The sequence below is a fragment of the Anoplopoma fimbria genome, chromosome 3, assembly GCF_027596085.1.
Source record: "Anoplopoma fimbria isolate UVic2021 breed Golden Eagle Sablefish chromosome 3, Afim_UVic_2022, whole genome shotgun sequence".
Lineage (NCBI taxonomy): Eukaryota > Metazoa > Chordata > Actinopteri > Perciformes > Anoplopomatidae > Anoplopoma > Anoplopoma fimbria.
Genome location: NC_072451.1, coordinates 6,287,272 through 6,307,039, shown reverse-complemented (window position 1 = coordinate 6,307,039; position 19,768 = coordinate 6,287,272). Strand labels below are relative to the sequence as shown.

Here is a 19,768-nt window from a genome sequence, read left to right as displayed (position 1 = left end):
ACGTGACCTGTGTTTACATCCTCTCAGCTGAGACTCTCTCCTCCACCACACAGCAGCTCGCGCTCACCAACTTACTCCTCTCCACGCGGACCTAACCAGCTAACCAGCCAACTAGTTAACCAGCTAACCAGCTAGTTAGCACAACTGACCGGCGGTTGGCCTCTAAAACAGGGAGGCTGCTACCGTCTGAAAGTCACTGACCGTCGCATTGCTGCACAGAGCATCCAGTGAATGCGACACGGCATCGTGAGTATATATATATATATATATATAAATATATATTTATTTATTTTACCGCCATTGTTTACTAACTGTTTGTTTGTGTCAGTTGGGCCCGCTTTGCGTCACGTGCAGCTCGCGTGAACTCTGGAGCCGTTGCTTGCTGAGCAGGATATGGGCTCGAGCTTACCTAACCTGCTTTGTCTCTGTTGTTGTGATGGCGCACTCGGGCCCGGGAACCCTTGGCAACCGAGAGACCGTTGACCCGACCAACGGACGTAATAACTGACACGGTTCGAATTCAGAAAAACTCCTTTTGCTTCACGTGCCAGTGTCGCCAACCGTCGAATCTTTTACGTTGAGACGTCACAGCCGTTAGTTTTTAAAAGGAGGAATCAACGGTTGTTTTTGTTGGGGTTTACTACTAACAGATGCAGGGGCTTTTTTTTTTTTTTTTTTTTTTTTTTTAACTAACCAGTTTAACTAGTCGCTGTTTAAATATTGAGGTTAATCACACTGCAGGCCAGTAACTGCGTTTAAATGGTCGACAAGAATGCACTAAAAACACACTCAGTTTAGTGGTTGTACTCTCTTCATTCTGCTTTCTCACATATGTGGTTTTTTTGGGGGTTGATTTTTATTTTATTTATTAAATGTTTATAAAAAATGAACGCTCGTCAACGTTTTTCATGAGAACGCTGTTGTTGTTTTGCTCCATCGTCACACGCAGTGCGAAGAACGGGTTCCGAGCAGCTGATTGGCTGACGGGGCCGCTGTCTGTGTGGCAACCGCAGCACGTGACCAGGCGGAGCGCTGATTGGCTGCGGCAGGTGTCAGTTAAGGGGAATACAGGAACATCTGTATATATAGAGAGTGAGCAGGACATGCATGTTCAGTACCAGTCAAAAGTTTGCACACACCTTCTCATTCAATGGTTTTTCTTTATTTTTATTTTTATTTTTTCTACATTGTATATTAATATTGAAGACATCTAAACTATGAAGGAACACATATGGAATTATGTGGTAAACAAACAAATGCTCAACAAACCAGAATATGTTTTATATTTTAGATTCTTCAAAGTAGTTGAATGAGAAGGTGTGTCCACACTTTTGACTGGTACTGTAGATCTGTTTGATGTGAAGCAACGTCCCTGCTAGAAGTACAACCATACTTAAATTGTTCCTGATAAGATAAGATCAAATAAAATAATCCTTTATTAGTCCTGCAGAGGGGAAATTTACAGGATTACAGCAGCATGGGGTATAGTACAAACATAAGACATAGTAAAGAAACAAGATCAAAAATAAGTATTATATATAGCAAATAAGCAATAAAAACAGTAAAGAATCCACAATAACTGAAATATTATATATACAGACAGAATAACTATTATAACTAGTATTGCACAGTGTATTTGTACTGAAAGGTGTGTTCAAAGATATTAGAAACACGTGAGAAATAATGCACAAACTAACACAGCTGAATAATCAGTTACTCTACTCTTACTGTTACTGATACAACTGATTATTGTCAGTATTCATTAATATTCCTATTATTTTCTCGTTTGGTCTTTTAACTGTATGGAAAAAAAGTTAACAATGCCCGTCACAATTAACTATATTCCAAGGAAATATTTATATTTTGTTCTCTCAACTGTGAAAGAACTTAAGATATTGAGTTAACTATCATAAAGCGCCATCTTTAAAAGTGGATATAAGTTCCATAGGGACCTCTTCTCATTTATTGCAGATGGCTCTTGTTAATTTATAATTTGAATAAAACTCCTAAAACACTAACATTTATGAGTTTTACACATTCACCTTCATCACCTACTGATTGGTGGTCTCAACACTAGATGGCACTCATCTAGCAAATTACACCTTGGTATCTGGCTTGATAACAAGTTGACTTCCTGAGGTTTATATCAACAGCCTTTTTAAAAAATGTTTTCCCTTTACTGTTTGGAAAACTTTGATGAATGAATCTTAATCCCGTTTGGAAAAAAATGGATGTAGTCAACTTCATGCTGCCTTTCGCTTTGTGTCTGGTGCAAGCTTCTGTTCACATCATTGTAACATTTACAATGGTTAAATGGACTTCAGTGTGATGTTTTTTTGTCCCAGATTATACCTTTTTATATGACGTTTTTTACTTGCTGTACATCTTGCAGAAGAGATATTGTATCTTAATGGGACCATTCTGGTTAAATAAAGGATAAAAACAACATGACAAAGAAAAGCAGCGCATCCTCTCAACTGAAAAAGCCAAATCTGTTATTTCTGAATTTTCCACATGACAGCAAATCCTACCAACTAGAGCAGCAACTAACAATTATCAAATAATCTACCGGTCATTTTGTCAAGCAATGGTTTTGTCTATAAAAACAGGCCCACAGGTGGCATCTTCAGATGTCTTGTTTTTCCCATCATCTATCCAAAACCCCAATATATTCAGTTTAATGTCATCTATGGGAAAGAAAAGCAGCAATTATTCACATTTCAGAAGGTGGAACCAATTCATTTTTGGCATTTTATGCTTAGAAAAAAAAAAAAGGCTTGAAGGCTTAATGATACATTTCATTAAAAAAAGTGTTGCCAATCTGAATTGTTCCACTATAAGCTTTAGTTCTTGTTGAATTAACACCTCTGTGACACGGCGTTGACAGCAATTAACAACGCCTAGAGCCTATGGCTTTGCTGGACGCCCTGTGATGCCATCATTCCCATCACACATACAGATAAACAATTAAAATGTAAGCAATGCACGACGCAAACGGTTACAGGTTGATGTAGGCGCCACAAATTGAGGGAAAGACACATCTGCTTGAAATGTTAATAATGATTATTCCAAAACTGTATGACCTCTTTTTGTGAATATCCAGAGTCTATATGAGCGAAAGTGAGAATGTCCAGAAGAGAATAAGAGAAACTGCCGGCGTTCTGGTAAATATGTTTCACACCCACCTGCATGCAGCCGGCTCCTGTGGTTAGCCGGGCACAACAGACGCCTCTACTGTCACATCCTGTGGCTGTTTGTGGCTAATTAACTCAGAGTCCACTGCTCAAAGTTGCATCAATAGAGATGGATGCGAAGACATCTTTTCATTCGGTCTGATCGCACCAGAAGATTTCTACCAATAGCCCGGGGATGTGAGTCAGAGGAACAGCGATATTGTTCCCTTAATCAAAAGCAGTGATCCACCGCTGAGCACAAACATCTTTTAGAGGTTTTCATGGCTGCCTCTTATATGCCAGTCTGAGGACGGCACTAAAGGAAGGGGTCATTATGGAGAGTGACTCATTAGACTCAGGGACATCTTGTGCAGTTGTGGAAATGAAAGTCTTGATCCGATACCGACTCTAACATTGAACAAAACTTTATTACAGGAGTGGTAGACATACTGCTGTTATGGCTAAAATGTTTATTTTTATATATATATATATATATATATATATATATATATATATATATATATATATATATATAGTGCATTAAAAAGAACTTCCTGTCTCACCGGATTTAAACAGTTTGTCAGAAATAGATCAATGCTGCCTTTTAGTTGAAGTGGAAAAATAGCATTTGGTCATGGGGGTCAAAAAGTATTATATTAAAACATAAACTTTAAACAGTGACTATCTGCCCTTTTTAGAATATGTAACCAGCAGTATGTGTAAAAGGTTTCCTCGGGGGCTTCACCCTAGAGGAGGGGTCAGCAGGTCGTTAAAATTCAAGGGATGTATCCTCTGAGGATCTCTAACATATTCATCAATTCAGATTATAAAGGCATATTATGTAAAATTGGACATTTCATTGCAAAAAAAAAAAAAGGTCATTAGGTGACCAAGATTGTCATGATTTATCTTCTGGTTGCCATGGATATCCATGGCAGATTTAATGGGATTTGGGTCATTAGTTTTTCAGGTCATGAAGAAAAGTATCTGACCTGCTGGTGGCACTAGATGAGGTCTCAGAATGGTTTAGAATTAGTACAGATTACACAAAAAGTAATATTTATTACAGAGGTGTTCATTCTGAATTTCAAAACAATGTGCAGGTGTTTTTCATCTCACTCAGCGAGGAGAGAAACAACACGGTTCTTTGCACAGAGGAATACGCAGACTTCAATAAACATAATCTATTCAGATACCTTTTGTAGCGAAACAAATGAGCACTTCTATCAAATTTGCAAAGCACATTTGCTCACAGGTTGTATTAATAATTTGACATTGCAGAGAAAATTGTCCGTGAATTTATTTTCCCATACAATACATTCCTCATTAATTACGCCTTCTCAAGTCTTTTATCCCGTTTCTAATCTTCACTGTATACTTTATATATAATGCTCACATTTGTGCTGCAGTGTATATGGGACAAAGCGTTGAAATTTAAATTTACAAGCAGGAGTTGTATATCCACAAGTAGTTTTTTAATACCTATATTGTAGATTTAAGCACAAATGACAAATTTTCCCTCATTCCCACACAACAAATGCAAACGTGAGACTTGTGACTGTAGATTTATTGATACGCGTGTGATTGTTTTCTACTAATGAGGATCATACCGCCACAGACGTAGTTCTCTTTGGCGACAGAGCTGCCAATTAGTGGCTAAAATGTCTGAGTATAGAGTGTAAATGCTGGCGACCTGGAGGATTATCAGTTTCCCTCTCGCCGTCTGCTGATCAGCAGTGTGTACATGTCGCTCTGCTGCCTCGGCGGGCCTTCGGTGTTTCATTACAGCACCAGGGTTGATCTCGTGCTGACGGAGGGTTCTGTTACATGTTTCGTCCTCCTGCGAGGTTCAGCGAGTCGTCTCACAGCCGCCAGTCGTGACCTGACATGGCGTCAGCGCACCCTCCACACACACACACCAGGGTTCAACCAAGGTCACCCAGTGTGTGTGTGTGTTTACCAGGGTTTTTTCTGTTTACACACAGATTCTTTTTTTTTTTTTTTTTTTTTTTTCTGGACAGGACTTGCTTCACTATAGCAACAAATGTGATCACGTAGCTGCTGCCTTTTGATTTGTCTTTAGAAAAAGGAGTGGGTGAATGATGACTCCTCTCTCAAACGCATTTTGCTTGTAGAATACATCCCCTGACCCATTTTGTTTCTGGATTTTCTTTCAAATGCAGGCAACTCAAAAAGGACTATGCATTACAGAGAGGACAGAGGGAACTATGATTAATAAAAACACACTGCTGTGCAATCGGTTATGGTGAGCGAATCAATGATTCTTCAAGCTGCGAGAAAGAGCCAATGGAAAATTACCTTCCCAGGCCTCCCACTACAAAGTCACCTCTGAATTTAATCTTTATTAGCTGAGTCAGATGAGGAGATGCTGAGGAGGCAGAGAGGGAATTCAAGGCTCGTCTTCCTCGGCTGCATCTCCAGCAAACACACCCTTTCACTCTGTGCCAGTTGTGGGGTACTTAAGTCTTTAAGGCATCTATAAAAGGTTTAAAAAGCAGCGTGTGGTAGTAGTTTCCCCTTTTTTTTTATTTCTACGATGTTCTACTTAATAGTATTGTGTAGTAAAGCCGGTGGCTCAGGACTCACGATGTAAGTAACTTTCAGAACGAGGGGAGATCGGTTTTAATTGACCCGATGAAATGAAGCGTGAATTCTTGGCATTTGACTAATCAATTAAACTATCATTTAGCTCTAAAATAATATTCTATACAGTATACCGCACATCACACTGTGCACGCAGGATAGAGCATGACTAACAGCTTTCACACAACAGGTATTTTGTAATATATTGCAGGAAAATCACAGGTGTAACAGATTACATTTATGACGGCTCTGTTCCATGAAGCCAGCAAGAAAATGTCTTTATACGTTGAATAAGAGTGAACATCTTGTATAAGGGAAGTGTGTGTTTGGAGGTTAATCTCAGGAGGTAATGATGTGCAAAAGAGTAATCTGAAGGTTTATATTATCCAATTAAAATGCCTTAATGTTGTATTATTTGATTGTTTTTAAACATGTCCTTTTGGTGGATATGTTGTTTGTATTAAATATTAACATAGATACAGCTTTCATTGCGTCTTTAAAGGGAATTCATTTGGAGAACCACCGATGTGTAATTATTCCATCATTCTTCAATCTGTCTCTTTCAGTTGTTAAGTTTTCATCAGAAAGACAACTACAATCGTGGGAGAAGTTTAATAAATCTTTACTTTTATCAGCATCTTAAATCTGCACAGACGCCGTATTCCCCATAACGCCATAACGTGTTTATTTAATATTTTCTCAGGTCACTTGCAGCCCAGACATGACCGTAGTCTGAACCGACGCTTGAGGAGTCCCATCTGCAGCGACGTTCAGGTCACGCGTTCAATCCCCCATGCCACTCTGAGGAGGAATCGCTCACCCGGAGTACGAGTTCGGCCCCCTTGTGTTTCCCCTTCTCTTTCTCGCCATGGGGGGAGCCGTGAGCGCCGGGGAGGACAACGACGACCTCATTGATAATCTGAAGGAGGCCCAGTATATTCGCACGGAGAAAGTCGAGCAGGCTTTCCGGGCCATAGACCGCGGCGACTACTACCTGGACGGCTACCGGGACAGTGCATACAAAGACTTGGCGTGGAAGCACGGAAACATCCACCTGTCTGCTCCGTGTATATACTCTGAGGTGATGGAGGCTCTCAAGCTGCAGCCTGGACTCTCTTTCCTCAATCTGGGCAGTGGGACTGGCTACCTGAGCACAATGGTTGGCCTTATCATAGGTAAGCATAGTGGGCCCAGCTGGGCTTTGTCTCATGTGTGGGAAGTGCTCAGATGTTCTGTAAAATCTAGGTTGAACAAATGTACTACAAAAATACACCGTGTGCCTGAAAAATCAGTACATCAGTGATAATAGGACTGCAGTTTTTATTTTCTGTTATTTGAATTTTTATTTGGTTAAAGATGTACACCAGTTTCCTAAAGCCTCAGGGAGCCTCTACAAACTGCTTGTTTAAAACTCAATATTCAGTTTATTTTCACATAAGACAAAGAAAACAAGCAAATTTTGTATTTTTGGAAGAAAAAAAACTATGAGATTATCAAAAGAGGTGCAGATTAATGTAATGTTTCCATCACTAAAAAACAGTTAACTTTTTTAACATGAAGTTACAATAGGTAGTAGGTAATTCTGTGTTTATGATTGTTTTAAAGATAATATTGTTCCTTTTGTGTTTTGTTTTTTTCGCTAAGGGCCATTTGGTGTGAACCATGGAGTTGAGCTCCATAAGGACGTGGTTGAATATGCCAGAGAGAAACTGGATGATTTCATAAAGAATAGTGACAGCTTTGATAGGTAAGTTCTTGCTTTTAAAAAGGGAACATTTCATTTTGGCAAATACGCCAATTTGATTTCTTGCAGAGAATAAGAAGAAAAGATTGATTTCACTCTTTAATCTGAAGGTAAATTCCTCGGGTTCTGAAAAGCGAAGCCAATGTGGAAGTGACTTAAACTTGCATTCTCTTTAATGTCCAGCAGGGGCGACTCCTCTGGTTGCAAAAATAAGTCTGACGTATAGAAGGCCATGAGAAAATGACCCTACTCCTCACTTTTATTACCTCAGTAAACATGAGTTTATTAAGAATGTCTTGTTCAGCGTTTTGTTGTACTTAGCTCCACCTCCTTTTGTCACTTCTGGTTGCAAAAAATCCAAGATGGCGACAGCCAAAAACCAAGACTATAACAGCCAAAAAACCACTTAAAGCTTTTTATTGGCAGTCCAATAACCAATTGTTGACGTCGCAGGGATACTATAACATGTTAATCAGTAAGCGTGTGATTAGATTATGATCCTTTTAACAAAAACTTTGTTTGTTGAAACCAAAAGGCACTGGTATCAGTTTTACATGCCAGTTCTGCTCCCATTAGACTTTGTCTTGCAAATCTTCTAATCTGCAGCATTCTGTCAGAGCTCACACATGAGATGAGCCATTGTTTTTTTTTATGTATTTTATCCACTAAACTTGTCATTATTTTTTCACAGGTTTGAGTTCTGTGAACCCGTCTTCGTGGTGGGGAATTGCCTCGAAATCTCAACAGACAGTCACCAATACGATCGCATCTACTGCGGCGCCGGAGTGCAGAAAGACCATGAAAATTACATGAAAGTACTGCTGAAAATTGGAGGCATTCTGGTGATGCCTATAGAGGATCAGGTAAGTGCTACAAGCCTTCTGATACTGAAGCAACACATAATGATTGCTATTCAAATCGCTAGCTCATGAGGGAAAACAGGTAAAATAGCTTTGACCTACAAGACTGGTTATGCAATTTTTTACATGCATTATTGAGCAGCGACCGCCCCTGGATTAAGGAGCACACACACGGCTGTATTAATAAATGTTTTATTTAAAAGGTGGATGTGTGAGTGTGGACAGACTGTTGGGCATGTGAGAGGGCATTTCAAATATTTTTGGGTTGGTGGAGAAAATGGTTCCAGTAAGGAGGGGGAACGCTTGACTAACATTAGATATTGTGACCTGAGATTGTATGTTGTCCGATATTTAAGGCATGAGTTCAGAGAGTGCAATATACTTATAAGAAATCAATCAGATGTCATGCTGTGTTTTTAAAGAAGGTAGAAGGCTTTAGAGAGAACGGAAACAGCCTCCAAAGGCTTATGAATCATGATGGGGAAAATAATTACACATCATTTTGATCATCTAACCAGCATAAAACCACTACAACCCATGTCTGCTCAGAACAGGTCCACACTAATGCCAATCATTTTCAAAACATCTCCTTTTTTTTTTTTTTTTTTCCCCCTCTCTTTGTTGCAGTGCTTTAATCAGATCCAAGTGGCCTCTTTCCTCCCTCCAAAATAAAAACACAAAAAATACTCTCCACAGTGGACAGCTATGAAACACGTAGCATTAGAAGAACTGAGCTTTTTTGCAAATGCTGTGGTATTGTATGATTTGAGTATCTTCAAAGACATGGCGGGGCACTTATGTGACGAAGCTTTTCCCCCCCTCATCTTGTATGTCATAGTTGAATATAATGAACTGTACGCTATAGAGGACATCTCAAACATAATCTATATTAATGTTTATGTTGCTAGGCGCTCTCAAAAGCATGAAGGGATCTCAATGCATATGCTCAGGAATAACTGTCATTTATGAGCATTCATCAATCAATCAATCTGAATCTAAATCGCCTTTTAAGTATGTTAACATTTGCATGGCTCTGAATGTATACAGAAAAAGACATAACCGTTAGGATCTAAGACAACAAAGCCTGATAAATAAGTTAAAGAGGTAAAGAATAGACAGGACTAATGTGCACACTTAATATATATAAAAATAATTAGAATAAAACATCTACGCACAAGTCAAGTAACTCAGCAGTTGGCGGGTGTAGTTCATTTGAAAGAAAATAGTCCCTACAGGAAACCGCTCAAAACAAGGTCTGTGGATTATCTTGAATAACCGGGTCATCATTTGTGGAAAGAGACACTGCTGTTAAGTTTTTCAAATATATTTTTGGGCCGCTTTGTAAACCAAAAGCGGAGCGTAAAGTCCCATAATATTGGTGAGAGGGCAGAATTCTCTACAGCTGATGTCTGAAAAAACTAGACAACTCACAGTAAAAAAAATAATTCTAGATTGATAAATAACTCTTAAAGTGAAAGGAAAAATATATATATATATATATATATATATATCTCATAGAGAGCTGCACTCTGACAGTGAGCATTATTGTGTTGAATGAAGTACATTAAAAATGTCTCTGAATGAATGAAACATACATTTGCCTTCAGGGCATCTTCAGCATCTGCTGGAGTTAATGGACCTGTATGTTCCCCTGAAACCATTACAGCTCCCATTAAGCTATACCCTCCTTTATTATCATGCATGAGGAGTCCTCACGGGGCGGCTGTGGCACATGAGGTAGAGCGCTTGTCCCGTAACCACAAGGTTGGTGGTTCAAGCCCCTCTACCGGCAACATGCCGAGGTGTCCTTGAGCAAGACACCTAACCCCAAGTTGCTCCCCGGGCGCTTCATTGCAGCCCGCTGCTCCTCCGGGATGGGTTAAATGCAGAGAAATAATTTCCCCATTGTGGGACTAATAAAGGATTGATTATTATTATTATTATTAATAGGTGTTTTGATAACTGTCAATACTGTGGACTGGTAATTACTTGTTATGAACTGAGCCACTGTCTAACTCCTCACACCAACAGATATTCTAATAATGTGTCTGATAGGTGTGATGTAGACATATTTATACAATAACTGCAGCAATCAGACAAATAATTATTCAGTGATAGACTAAATGAATTGGCTACTCTTTTTGATTGAAGTATCTTTCAAGCAAAAATGACAAACATTCGGTATCTCCAGCTTCTCAGATGTCAGTGCTTTTCTTTGTTTTATATTATAGTAAAGTAAATATCTTTGAAGTTTGGGCTCTTGGTCTGACAGAAACAAGACATTTGAAGGAAATGTGAAGTTTATTGATCAAACAATCCATCAATTCAATTGAGAACATCATTTTGCAGATTGTTTATGGAAAAAATCATTAGCAGCAGCTACTGTTTATACCACGTTAGCTACTCTTTTAATACATGTGTTAGTTCTTCCCAATTGTGGTCAGTATTGCATATATTATGATTTTAAAAAGGACTTAACCCATCCCATTGGATACATTTTTAACTATTCATTTGGAGCCTTTTTAAAGATTAAAAACTGATTAAATAAAGATAATCTTCATAATTATCTTGTGCGATCTGGCATCAGTTTGATAAAGTATTTCAATTTGTCCAAAACAGATGTCTCTGTTCTATGCTGTTACAATTTCTCAATTGATTTTCTGAAAAATAAAGACACATAACAGTATTGAGATCATTGCCTTTGAAAAACAACTTCACTATCTTATTGATGTTCAGGTCTGATCGTTCTTTAAGCCCACTGGCAGTAATTTGCTCACGCACAAACCAAGTGTGTTTAATTTTTCATGCACCTATTTGTTACAGCAGCATGTATGCAAATGGGGGAAAAAGGAGCTCATCTCTTCTCCTGGGGCAAAGCTGATCTTTGGTTACACCGTGTATGTACATCTGCCAAACCATAACGAACAGGTTCAATTTGGAGTGAGATCATTAGATGTGTGAATGTTTAATAAGCAAACACTGTATTTTACAGAGATGATTGCAGACGTGTATCCGTAGAGAATCAAACGGAGAGACATGAATCTTCTATATTCAGGTGGCAAACCAACAATAAGCAAAAAAGTAATTTTGCAGAAACTGTGCTTCTTGCTCCCTGGTGTCACACAACATTTTCTATATTTTATAAGTGTTGAGTTCAGGTTTTTGCCTCTTTATGAAGCTGACCCAGATAACCAGGACTGGCCAGTGCACATGGGACAGCAAAAACATCTTGGCGGTGTCCTTTGCCCCCTTGGTCCAGCAGAGCATAGCTGATGGAGAGAAGCCCGACGCTGTCCAGCTGCGTAAGTTCTCCAGCCTCACAAAAAAGAAATAAAAAAAACAAAACTCCTTTTTGTGTTTTATTATGCCTAACTGGTCTTGAAGTGTAAAACAGGCGATGTTTCAAAGTCAGACAGTGCATTCAAAGTGATGTGACGCTCGCCCTGCAGCTGCTCCGTTCAGCCAGTAGAAAATCCTTTTCCTTGAAAAAAATAAATAAATACTCGACACAGTTCTCTCTTGTTGATGCTGGCCCAGTTGAAGGACCAGTGCTAGTTGTATGGATGTATTGTGGTCCACTGCCCCCTGAAGGTCTGTCATCTCTGTTTGTCCTCAGCCCCGGTGACCGTCCGCAGCCTCCAGGATCTGTCTCGGATCTACATACGCCGCACTCTGAGGAACCTGACCAACGAGGACAGTCTGGGGAAGGGAACCGTGCAGAGGGTTCCCCAGAAACGCAAACGCAGGCGTTGCCGCCGGCGACGCATCAACACCTACGTGTTCGTGGGCAATCAGCTGATCCCACAGATGGTGGAGAGCGAGGAGGAGGAGCACGCCGAGGAGGAGCACAAGGAAGTGGAGGAGGAGGAGGAAAGAGACATTGGCGACATTGAAATCCTCAAGCAAGTGAACGTGTTGAGAGACCAAATAATGTCTTTACCGCTGCCGGAGTCACTGAAGGCATATTTGCTGTATTACAGAGAGAAATGACTGATTTAATAACATCCACTCTTTGTGGGTGCAGCGCCTGCTGAAATTCTTTTTTCTCCACCCTTTTTTTCAGTACAAATGTAGCATTATTTCCATTAAATCGTAATGGCAAAAACTGTAATAGAAAGAGATGTCATAGATATTGGATAATAATGTTACCATTGTAAGCAATTGTATGAATTTGTATATCAAAAACAAAAAATGTATAAAGTAGACTAAATGGACAGTTTTCAGAAAACCCATTTTGAGATTCAGATTTTATCACAACGGCAGGATTTCTGCAGAAATGTGCAGATTAAAAAAAAATAATTGTATATGAGAAAAAAAAAGTTCTTATTATATTTGTCCAAATATGATCATGCTATGATGAAAGACTTTTATTGCAGCTTTTATAGAAGCTTTAACTTACTGTCAGGGTCTGGTGATTTATTGATCTCCAGAAAAAGAGAAAGCTAAAGACACTGAAAGTTAGAATGAGGCCACATACTCCCCTTTTTTTGAGTTTCTTTCATAATCATGAATGGGGAACTTGTGTCATTACTCGTATTGAGATTTCGTGTTTTGTACCTTCCTGTTCCAAGAGATCATTGAGAGACTTTATGGGTTTCATCATTTTTTCTACAGGGCACCTTTTTGATGTAACTTTTTCTACCGGGTGCTTGTGTTTCCTCACTTTGCATTTGAATAGCCGACATCCTACTTGATATGATAAGGTGTCGTCGGCCGCTCTCCTCTCCATGGTTTCCCCATTGGTGATGCAAATAGTATCATTAATCATATCAGAGGTTGGGAATAATTATAAACTGATGACGGGTGTTCAGTGGTGGTTGTTCACATTTTTAGCTTTGTTTTCAAGGGGTCTGGTAAAGGGGAGATGATATTCAATAATGCATGAATATACTGTCAACGTGTTGGGTGTTCCTGACTTTACTTCACATCTTACGATTGGTCACTGGAGGTGATGTCCCAAGTGATCAAGACTGGAAATGAGTTTAAAAAAAAAAAAAAAAAAAAAAAAAAAGGATTTAAAGAATATTAATCAATTAGATGGCCTTGAGACAAATCTCAAATCCTGTATAGTAATGCTTTTTTTTTGGTTTTGTTTTTTAAAATCGACAGCAATGCAAATCAGAATCGCTGAGGATTTTGAAGCCTTTTGTATCCTGGACTGTAGACGCGTCCTACGAAGCACCTTTAGTCTGCCGCCCTCAAGTGAGAAAGAAATGAATCATTTGTATTGCGGACTGGACTTGTTGTGATGTAAATCCTGTTTAATCAAAGTACAATTCGCTTGCAGAACTTCCCTGATAGTGGTGGCTTCATAAGTGCCAACATGCTGCATCACTTTAGGACTTCTGTGAGTTTTCTGGCACAGGAAATTAACCTTAAAAAAAAAATATATATATATAAAAAGGTATATTTCTACAAAAAAACATTCCACGGTGAAAAAAATATGAAGACAACCACACATCACTGATTGATGTCACACTTTTTTCTTCATGCTTTACAGTCAGACTTTGGAGATTTGGTTCATCTTACTTTGAATGCATCGTTTAGTATTCCAAAAGCTGAGTTGAATGTTGTTGATATTAATTCTATTCAATATAAAAAAAAAAGTGATGTATGTGTGTATTGTTATCATATGATTCTGCATAAAGTTTGATTTGGTTTGTCGTAGCGCCCTTTTGCTGTACTGTATCTTGACACTGGGAACTCTGTAGATCAAAACTCCACTGCTGTCTGTTTCAATAGATAAGATATAATAGTGCTTTAGATATTCATTTTTGTTCTGGTGTAATGAAAAATATTTTGTTTGAAAAAAAACGGGAGTGATTATTCTATTAGTAGTTTGTGTGTGCAGAGGTAACAATTATTTTCTGTAAGGTTTTTTTTTTTTTTTTTTTTTTATACATTCATTGAAAAAGCTTTGCAAGTAAGCAATAATGGAATAATTTCTCATCTTATAATTACCAATAACATCATAGTCCCATTTTGATTTGCATAGTGTCCATTAAAATCCTCATGACCAATTACTGGCATGCAATGGTTTATATACCATTATCTAAAACATAATTGCTAATCAGAGAGCACATTACGTATTGAAAGCAGGGGACCTACAACCTCGACTCTCAGGTCACGCCTTGCACCAAAGTTAATGGGACTGCTGTGATCACGTCTGATGTGGACGACATTCGACTACAAAAAAAGAAAAGCACCCGGTAAAAGAGCCAGTCATAACCAATTCTGTGCTTTTATATTAAGTTCATTTGTTAAGAGCCAAAAACAGTTGTGTCGCTGTTTATCAGGCCCAGGTTGATTTTATCATAGTGCGTGCAGTTCATTTTTTGAAAATGTGATGTTTCTCCGTAAATGTTTGGCACAAAAATAAAAAGGTCACAATCACGTTATGCCTCTTCTGCTCATTGAAACTGCTCCTTTTGTTTCTCATTTGTTTGATTTGTTAGATGTTTTTCTAGAGTGTGTCTGATGTTTTCAAGGAGTCAATTAGTTGCAAGCAGATATGAAGTAGAAATAAGTGCCAAACAGAATCCTTGAAAAGCTTGTGATAATATTTACATTTTTTTTATTTTTTTGCACAACAGATTTTTAGTAAAAATGTACTTGATGTTTTGCAGAAGTCGCCTAACTTTCTCTGGAGGAAACAGAGGTAAAGCGCAAGATGAACGAATTCTTGGACCTCACTGTACATAGGCTTAAAAATGTAATTCCATTTGCTAGAGTATGACACAAATAGAAAACTTAAAGCTTGTGTTGATCCAACAATAAGAAGAGTTAATAGAATTAGTGACAGGCAGTGGCAGTGTAATGTCAAATAAACAATTACAATTACTTCTGTTGTTACTTGATGCAGTGCAAGAACATTTAACAGGCTCTTGTCTTAAAAAACCCAACACAGTGTATGTGATACAAATCTATAGTGGAATATTATGGTGACATTAAGTTAATATACAGTCTGTATGATATACATCCCTGCTTTGCATGTAGGAAAAGTAAAGTTAACATGAGTGCAAGATGTATGTTTCCATAGAGACTAGTTGGATTGTAAAATCACCTTTTGAACCTTTAATTCATTGTAAAATATTAACATTTCTTAAATACTACTTTGCTTAATGCAAAGAGGTACTCAAAATTGGAACAGCAGAGATATGTCTTGATTGTAATCTCTAGAATGGGTCAAACTACACAGGAGTTGGGTACTCTTATTCTTATAAAGCATAGCAACTTTAATAAAATTCAAGTTTCCTGCTTAAAACTCTCCAAAGTCCCATGCAGGCTGAGATAACTACATGTGTAAATGATCAACTGTTAGGCAGGAATGGAAAGAGTTATAGAGTATTTTACACAAGGAAAAGATTTCTACTTCAAAAAAGATATTTTATTCATGTTTCTGTAAAAAAATGTACTTGAGTTACATTTAAAAAAAGGAAGAAGATCAGAGGAAGGGTAAAGAAAAAATTGTTTATGATGATGATGCTTTATGATTGTCTATTAAATTAAAGAATGTCTTTATAAAATAAAATAGAGTACATTAACAAAACAACCAGGCTACACATCACACCACAGAGCCTCTCTGACCAAACCAAAAAATGTACTCCTTTAAAGACGAAACTTGCAAACAACTGATGACCAGAAAAGAGGACAAAAATAAAAATGGACACCACGGCGGGTGCAACGAAAATATTCAGCCAAAGCAACATCGGACCAGACACGTGCAACTTTAACTACAGAGCGACAGCAGCCACAAAAACACACTGCATGCACACGACACCACGTTGCCTAGCGACAACCATGACAACCATCGCGATGGGTGCGTTGATGATGTACTCACCTGTCTGATGACGATCGTGCACCAGGAAGTTCTCCACAACTCGTCTGCTCCTTCACTCTCAATGCAGAACATAACCAGTCCACACAGTCTCTCTGTCCCAGTATAACCAGTCCACTCAAGTCTCTCTGTCCCAGTATAACCAGTCCACTCAAGTCTCTCTGTCCCAGTATAACCAGTCCACTCAAGTCTCTCTGTCCCAGTATAACCAGTCCACTCAGTCTCTCTGTCCCAGTATAACCAGTCCACTCAGTCTCTCTGTCCCAGTATAACCAGTCCACTCAGTCTCTCTGTCCCAGTATAACCAGTCCACTCAAGTCTCTCTGTCCCAGTATAACCAGTCCACTCAAGTCTCTCTGTCCCAGTATAACCAGTCCACTCAAGTCTCTCTGTCCCAGTATAACCAGTCCACTCAAGTCTCTCTGTCCCAGTATAACCAGTCCACACAGTCTCTCTGTCCCAGTATAACCAGTCCACTCAAGTCTCTCTGTCCCAGTATAACCAGTCCACACAGTCTCTCTGTCCCAGTATAACCAGTCCACTGTCCCAGTATAACCAGTCTCTCTGTCCCAGTATAACCAGTCCACTCAGTCTCTCTGTCCCCCAGTATAAGTCAGTCTCTGTCCCAGTCCAGTCCACAAGTCTCTCTGTCCCAGTATAACCAGTCCACTCAAGTCTCTCTTGCCCACTGAGGTCTGCTGACTCAGGCTCTGCAGATAAACACCAGGAAGTCCTCACACACCTCACTGAAGGTCAAAGTTCCTCAGTACATTTTTAGAAATCCCTGCTGGAGGAACATTCTGGCATTTAGCAATTAGCAATTAGCCAGACAGACGAAGTTCACCTGTTGATGACGCAACACATGGGTGTGTTTGAGTTGGGTCGCTCAACGTGCTCGCTGGGTGGTGCATTACACTAATGACTAATTAAGGCAGATGCAACATTCTTAAGAACTATGCCAAGTTACATGTATGCTCACCATAACCCATAATGATGTAATTGACACACCTGGATCCTCAAACAGACAGGTGAACAGAACAAACACACCTGGTGGAGCTTCTTGTCTGCTGCAGCTGCTGATTCGTTTCATTTTCTTTTGTTCCATTCTCAGTGTGTCAGGACTGTTCATGTGATTTTAGTTTTTACTGTTTAACAGACTTAAAATGAAGCAAATTACATCAGAAAAAATAAACATACATAAAAATTCTAGATTAAGAAAAATACCTCAAAAACAAAAAAGGACACAAATACAACTTGGGTACAGTAACGAGAAAAAAGTTATTTGTTACTTTCATCACTGCATATAGTCGACCAAACTGAAATGCACTTAACTGTTTTCTCATTAAACCCCCTAAATTGTATTTAACCTCACTTATTTTTGCTATAACTATGGACCATTTCTTTAAATTTGTAAATATCTTGACTGAAATATCGATTTGAGTAAATTAAGATCTATTTTAAGTATTTTAATATTGAGTACAAAAGTGTTTTTCAATAGACTTCATAATTAAATGGTGTCTCAAAAGTCAGTCGAGTGCACCCAAGTGTAATCAGGTATACAGTATATTTTTAAGTTGTACTACTTACATGTCATTAAAAGAAATAGTTCAAAACTTATTCCACTTTCTTCCCAGAGTATAAATCTTCTCATCTAACTCTGTGCAAGACGTCAAAATGTCAATTTCTTTAAGTGTAGTGAAGTATATTAAAAGCTGTACTACTTACAAGAAAATAGCAACATTTAAGAACAGAAAGCATAACTCACTTTTAAATGAAATTAAATCAAATTTATTTGCAAATGAACAACTGAAAAACATGTAAAATTGTGATTTCAGTTCTCTTCACGAGATGTGAACTGAACTTCATGTGTTAAAACCGTGAAAACCCCCATTCGTGAAAAATAAAACCCAGCACAAGTGAGCCATGTTATAAAAGGTCTTATTTATTAATTTATCACACAGAATATTTGTTAATAAAACATCTGCAAAAAATAAAATAAACCTCACTCTCTAGATCCTGCGACATGAGTGTGTGCAGCCGAGATCATTTTTAAAGCACAGAAGCATCGCTCAGACTTTCTTTGCATAGACTGCACCGCCATTAGTCTCCCTCAGACACTCATGTCAGCTTAACAAGCCCCGCGCTGTGCAAAGCACTCCACTGACCCCGCTTAATTTGCTATCCTCTAGAGTTTACTTACCCATGGGCCTCTTCTGTTCGGAGTCTGCTTTGTAAATGGAAGGTAAGAGCATGACTAATTGCGCTAATTGACCTGAACTCTTCTTTCGAGTATGATAGGTTAGTTGTCACTCTGCTGCATTTATAAACAGTTTAACAAAGAGAGAAGTTTAAAGGGGCATCTCAAACCTTTTGGAGGCCACAACGCTACATATCTCTGTCCCTCACGGTGTTATTTTTTTCTTTAATAGTCAATGCAAAGTTGTCATATTTACAAGCTGGAGTTAAAAGAAAATATTCCAAAAAAGACACCATAGTGGATTTTATTCTCCTGGTCGATTGAGAAGATGATGAAAAGAGGTTTCCACCTGGTCGTCTGTCGTGCACATCAAATTAACAAATGCCATAATCCCTACACGTAATCCCAAAATTCATAATTCTTTGAGTTCATCTGAATGTCAGTGTTTATTTACATAATAGAGTTTTGTGGTCTAAATGCAAAAAAACATTATAAAAGGTGTTTTCTAATCATGTTAAGAGTCGTATTGTCGGATTATAGTTGTGTGGTCTGTGATTGTTTCATCCATACAATAAAAACTACGCCTTCATTCAGCCTTCTGACCTCAGCTTGTGGGTTTATGTCTATACATAGAGAAAAATAAAAGGAGGTTACTCGGTATATTCGCACACAAATACATGTAAAGCATTCATTTCATCTGACCAAAAGGTGCCAGCAAACATCCGTGTAAATGTATCTAAACTCTTAAATCAGATTTATGTTTTAGCTTTTAGTTGGGCTCTCATTACACTCCAGAGAAATGTAATATCTAATTAATTCAAGTATGAATGTAGGTTAAAGTTTTCACCTCAAGAACACACAAAGAAATGAAATATAGAAAGCATCATCATATCATTGTCCAGGCAAATCCTCACAGAAGTTCAAGTGATTTACTGTCCGATGTGAAACAAAAAAGGCTAAACTCTGTTTTTAACTCTCCAAATCTTGAATGAAATAACATTAAAAAAGCAGGCTACCGTGGGAAAAGAACTGCATTTTTCTTTGAGATGTGTTGCTCATAAGGACGTCCAAGGATCAAGAGGACGACTTTAAAATTTAAAAACATATTAGAATCGCACATTTTGTGTCCAAAGTCTCTTCGTGAAGCGTCTCAAAGTAGAGGTTCATGTTTAAGTCAACGAGTATTCCAGAAATCTGAAACGTCTTCCACAATATCAAGTATATCACTCTCAAAGAGGTCTTTTATAGTAATCTCATAATGTAATTTCAGTTCTCCTGTCCTCCTTTTTAGGCCACAGTCACAACTTCAATGCAGCATCCTTTTATAGTGAGTGAGGGGAGGGCGGCAGCTGG

At 38.4% G+C, this 19,768-nt stretch overlaps 1 protein-coding gene across 1 annotated transcript; it reads left to right on the top strand.

The window, feature by feature from the left end:
• Positions 1-14,768, top strand: pcmtd1 (protein-L-isoaspartate (D-aspartate) O-methyltransferase domain containing 1). The gene is made up of 6 exons (XM_054596207.1): positions 1-246; positions 6,481-6,952; positions 7,422-7,524; positions 8,213-8,384; positions 11,560-11,683; positions 11,998-14,768. Exons 2-6 carry the CDS (start codon positions 6,646-6,648, stop codon positions 12,369-12,371), a joined length of 1,080 nt encoding a protein of 359 aa, XP_054452182.1. The 5' UTR covers positions 1-246; positions 6,481-6,645; the 3' UTR covers positions 12,372-14,768.
• Positions 14,769-19,768: the final 5,000 nt, after the last annotated feature.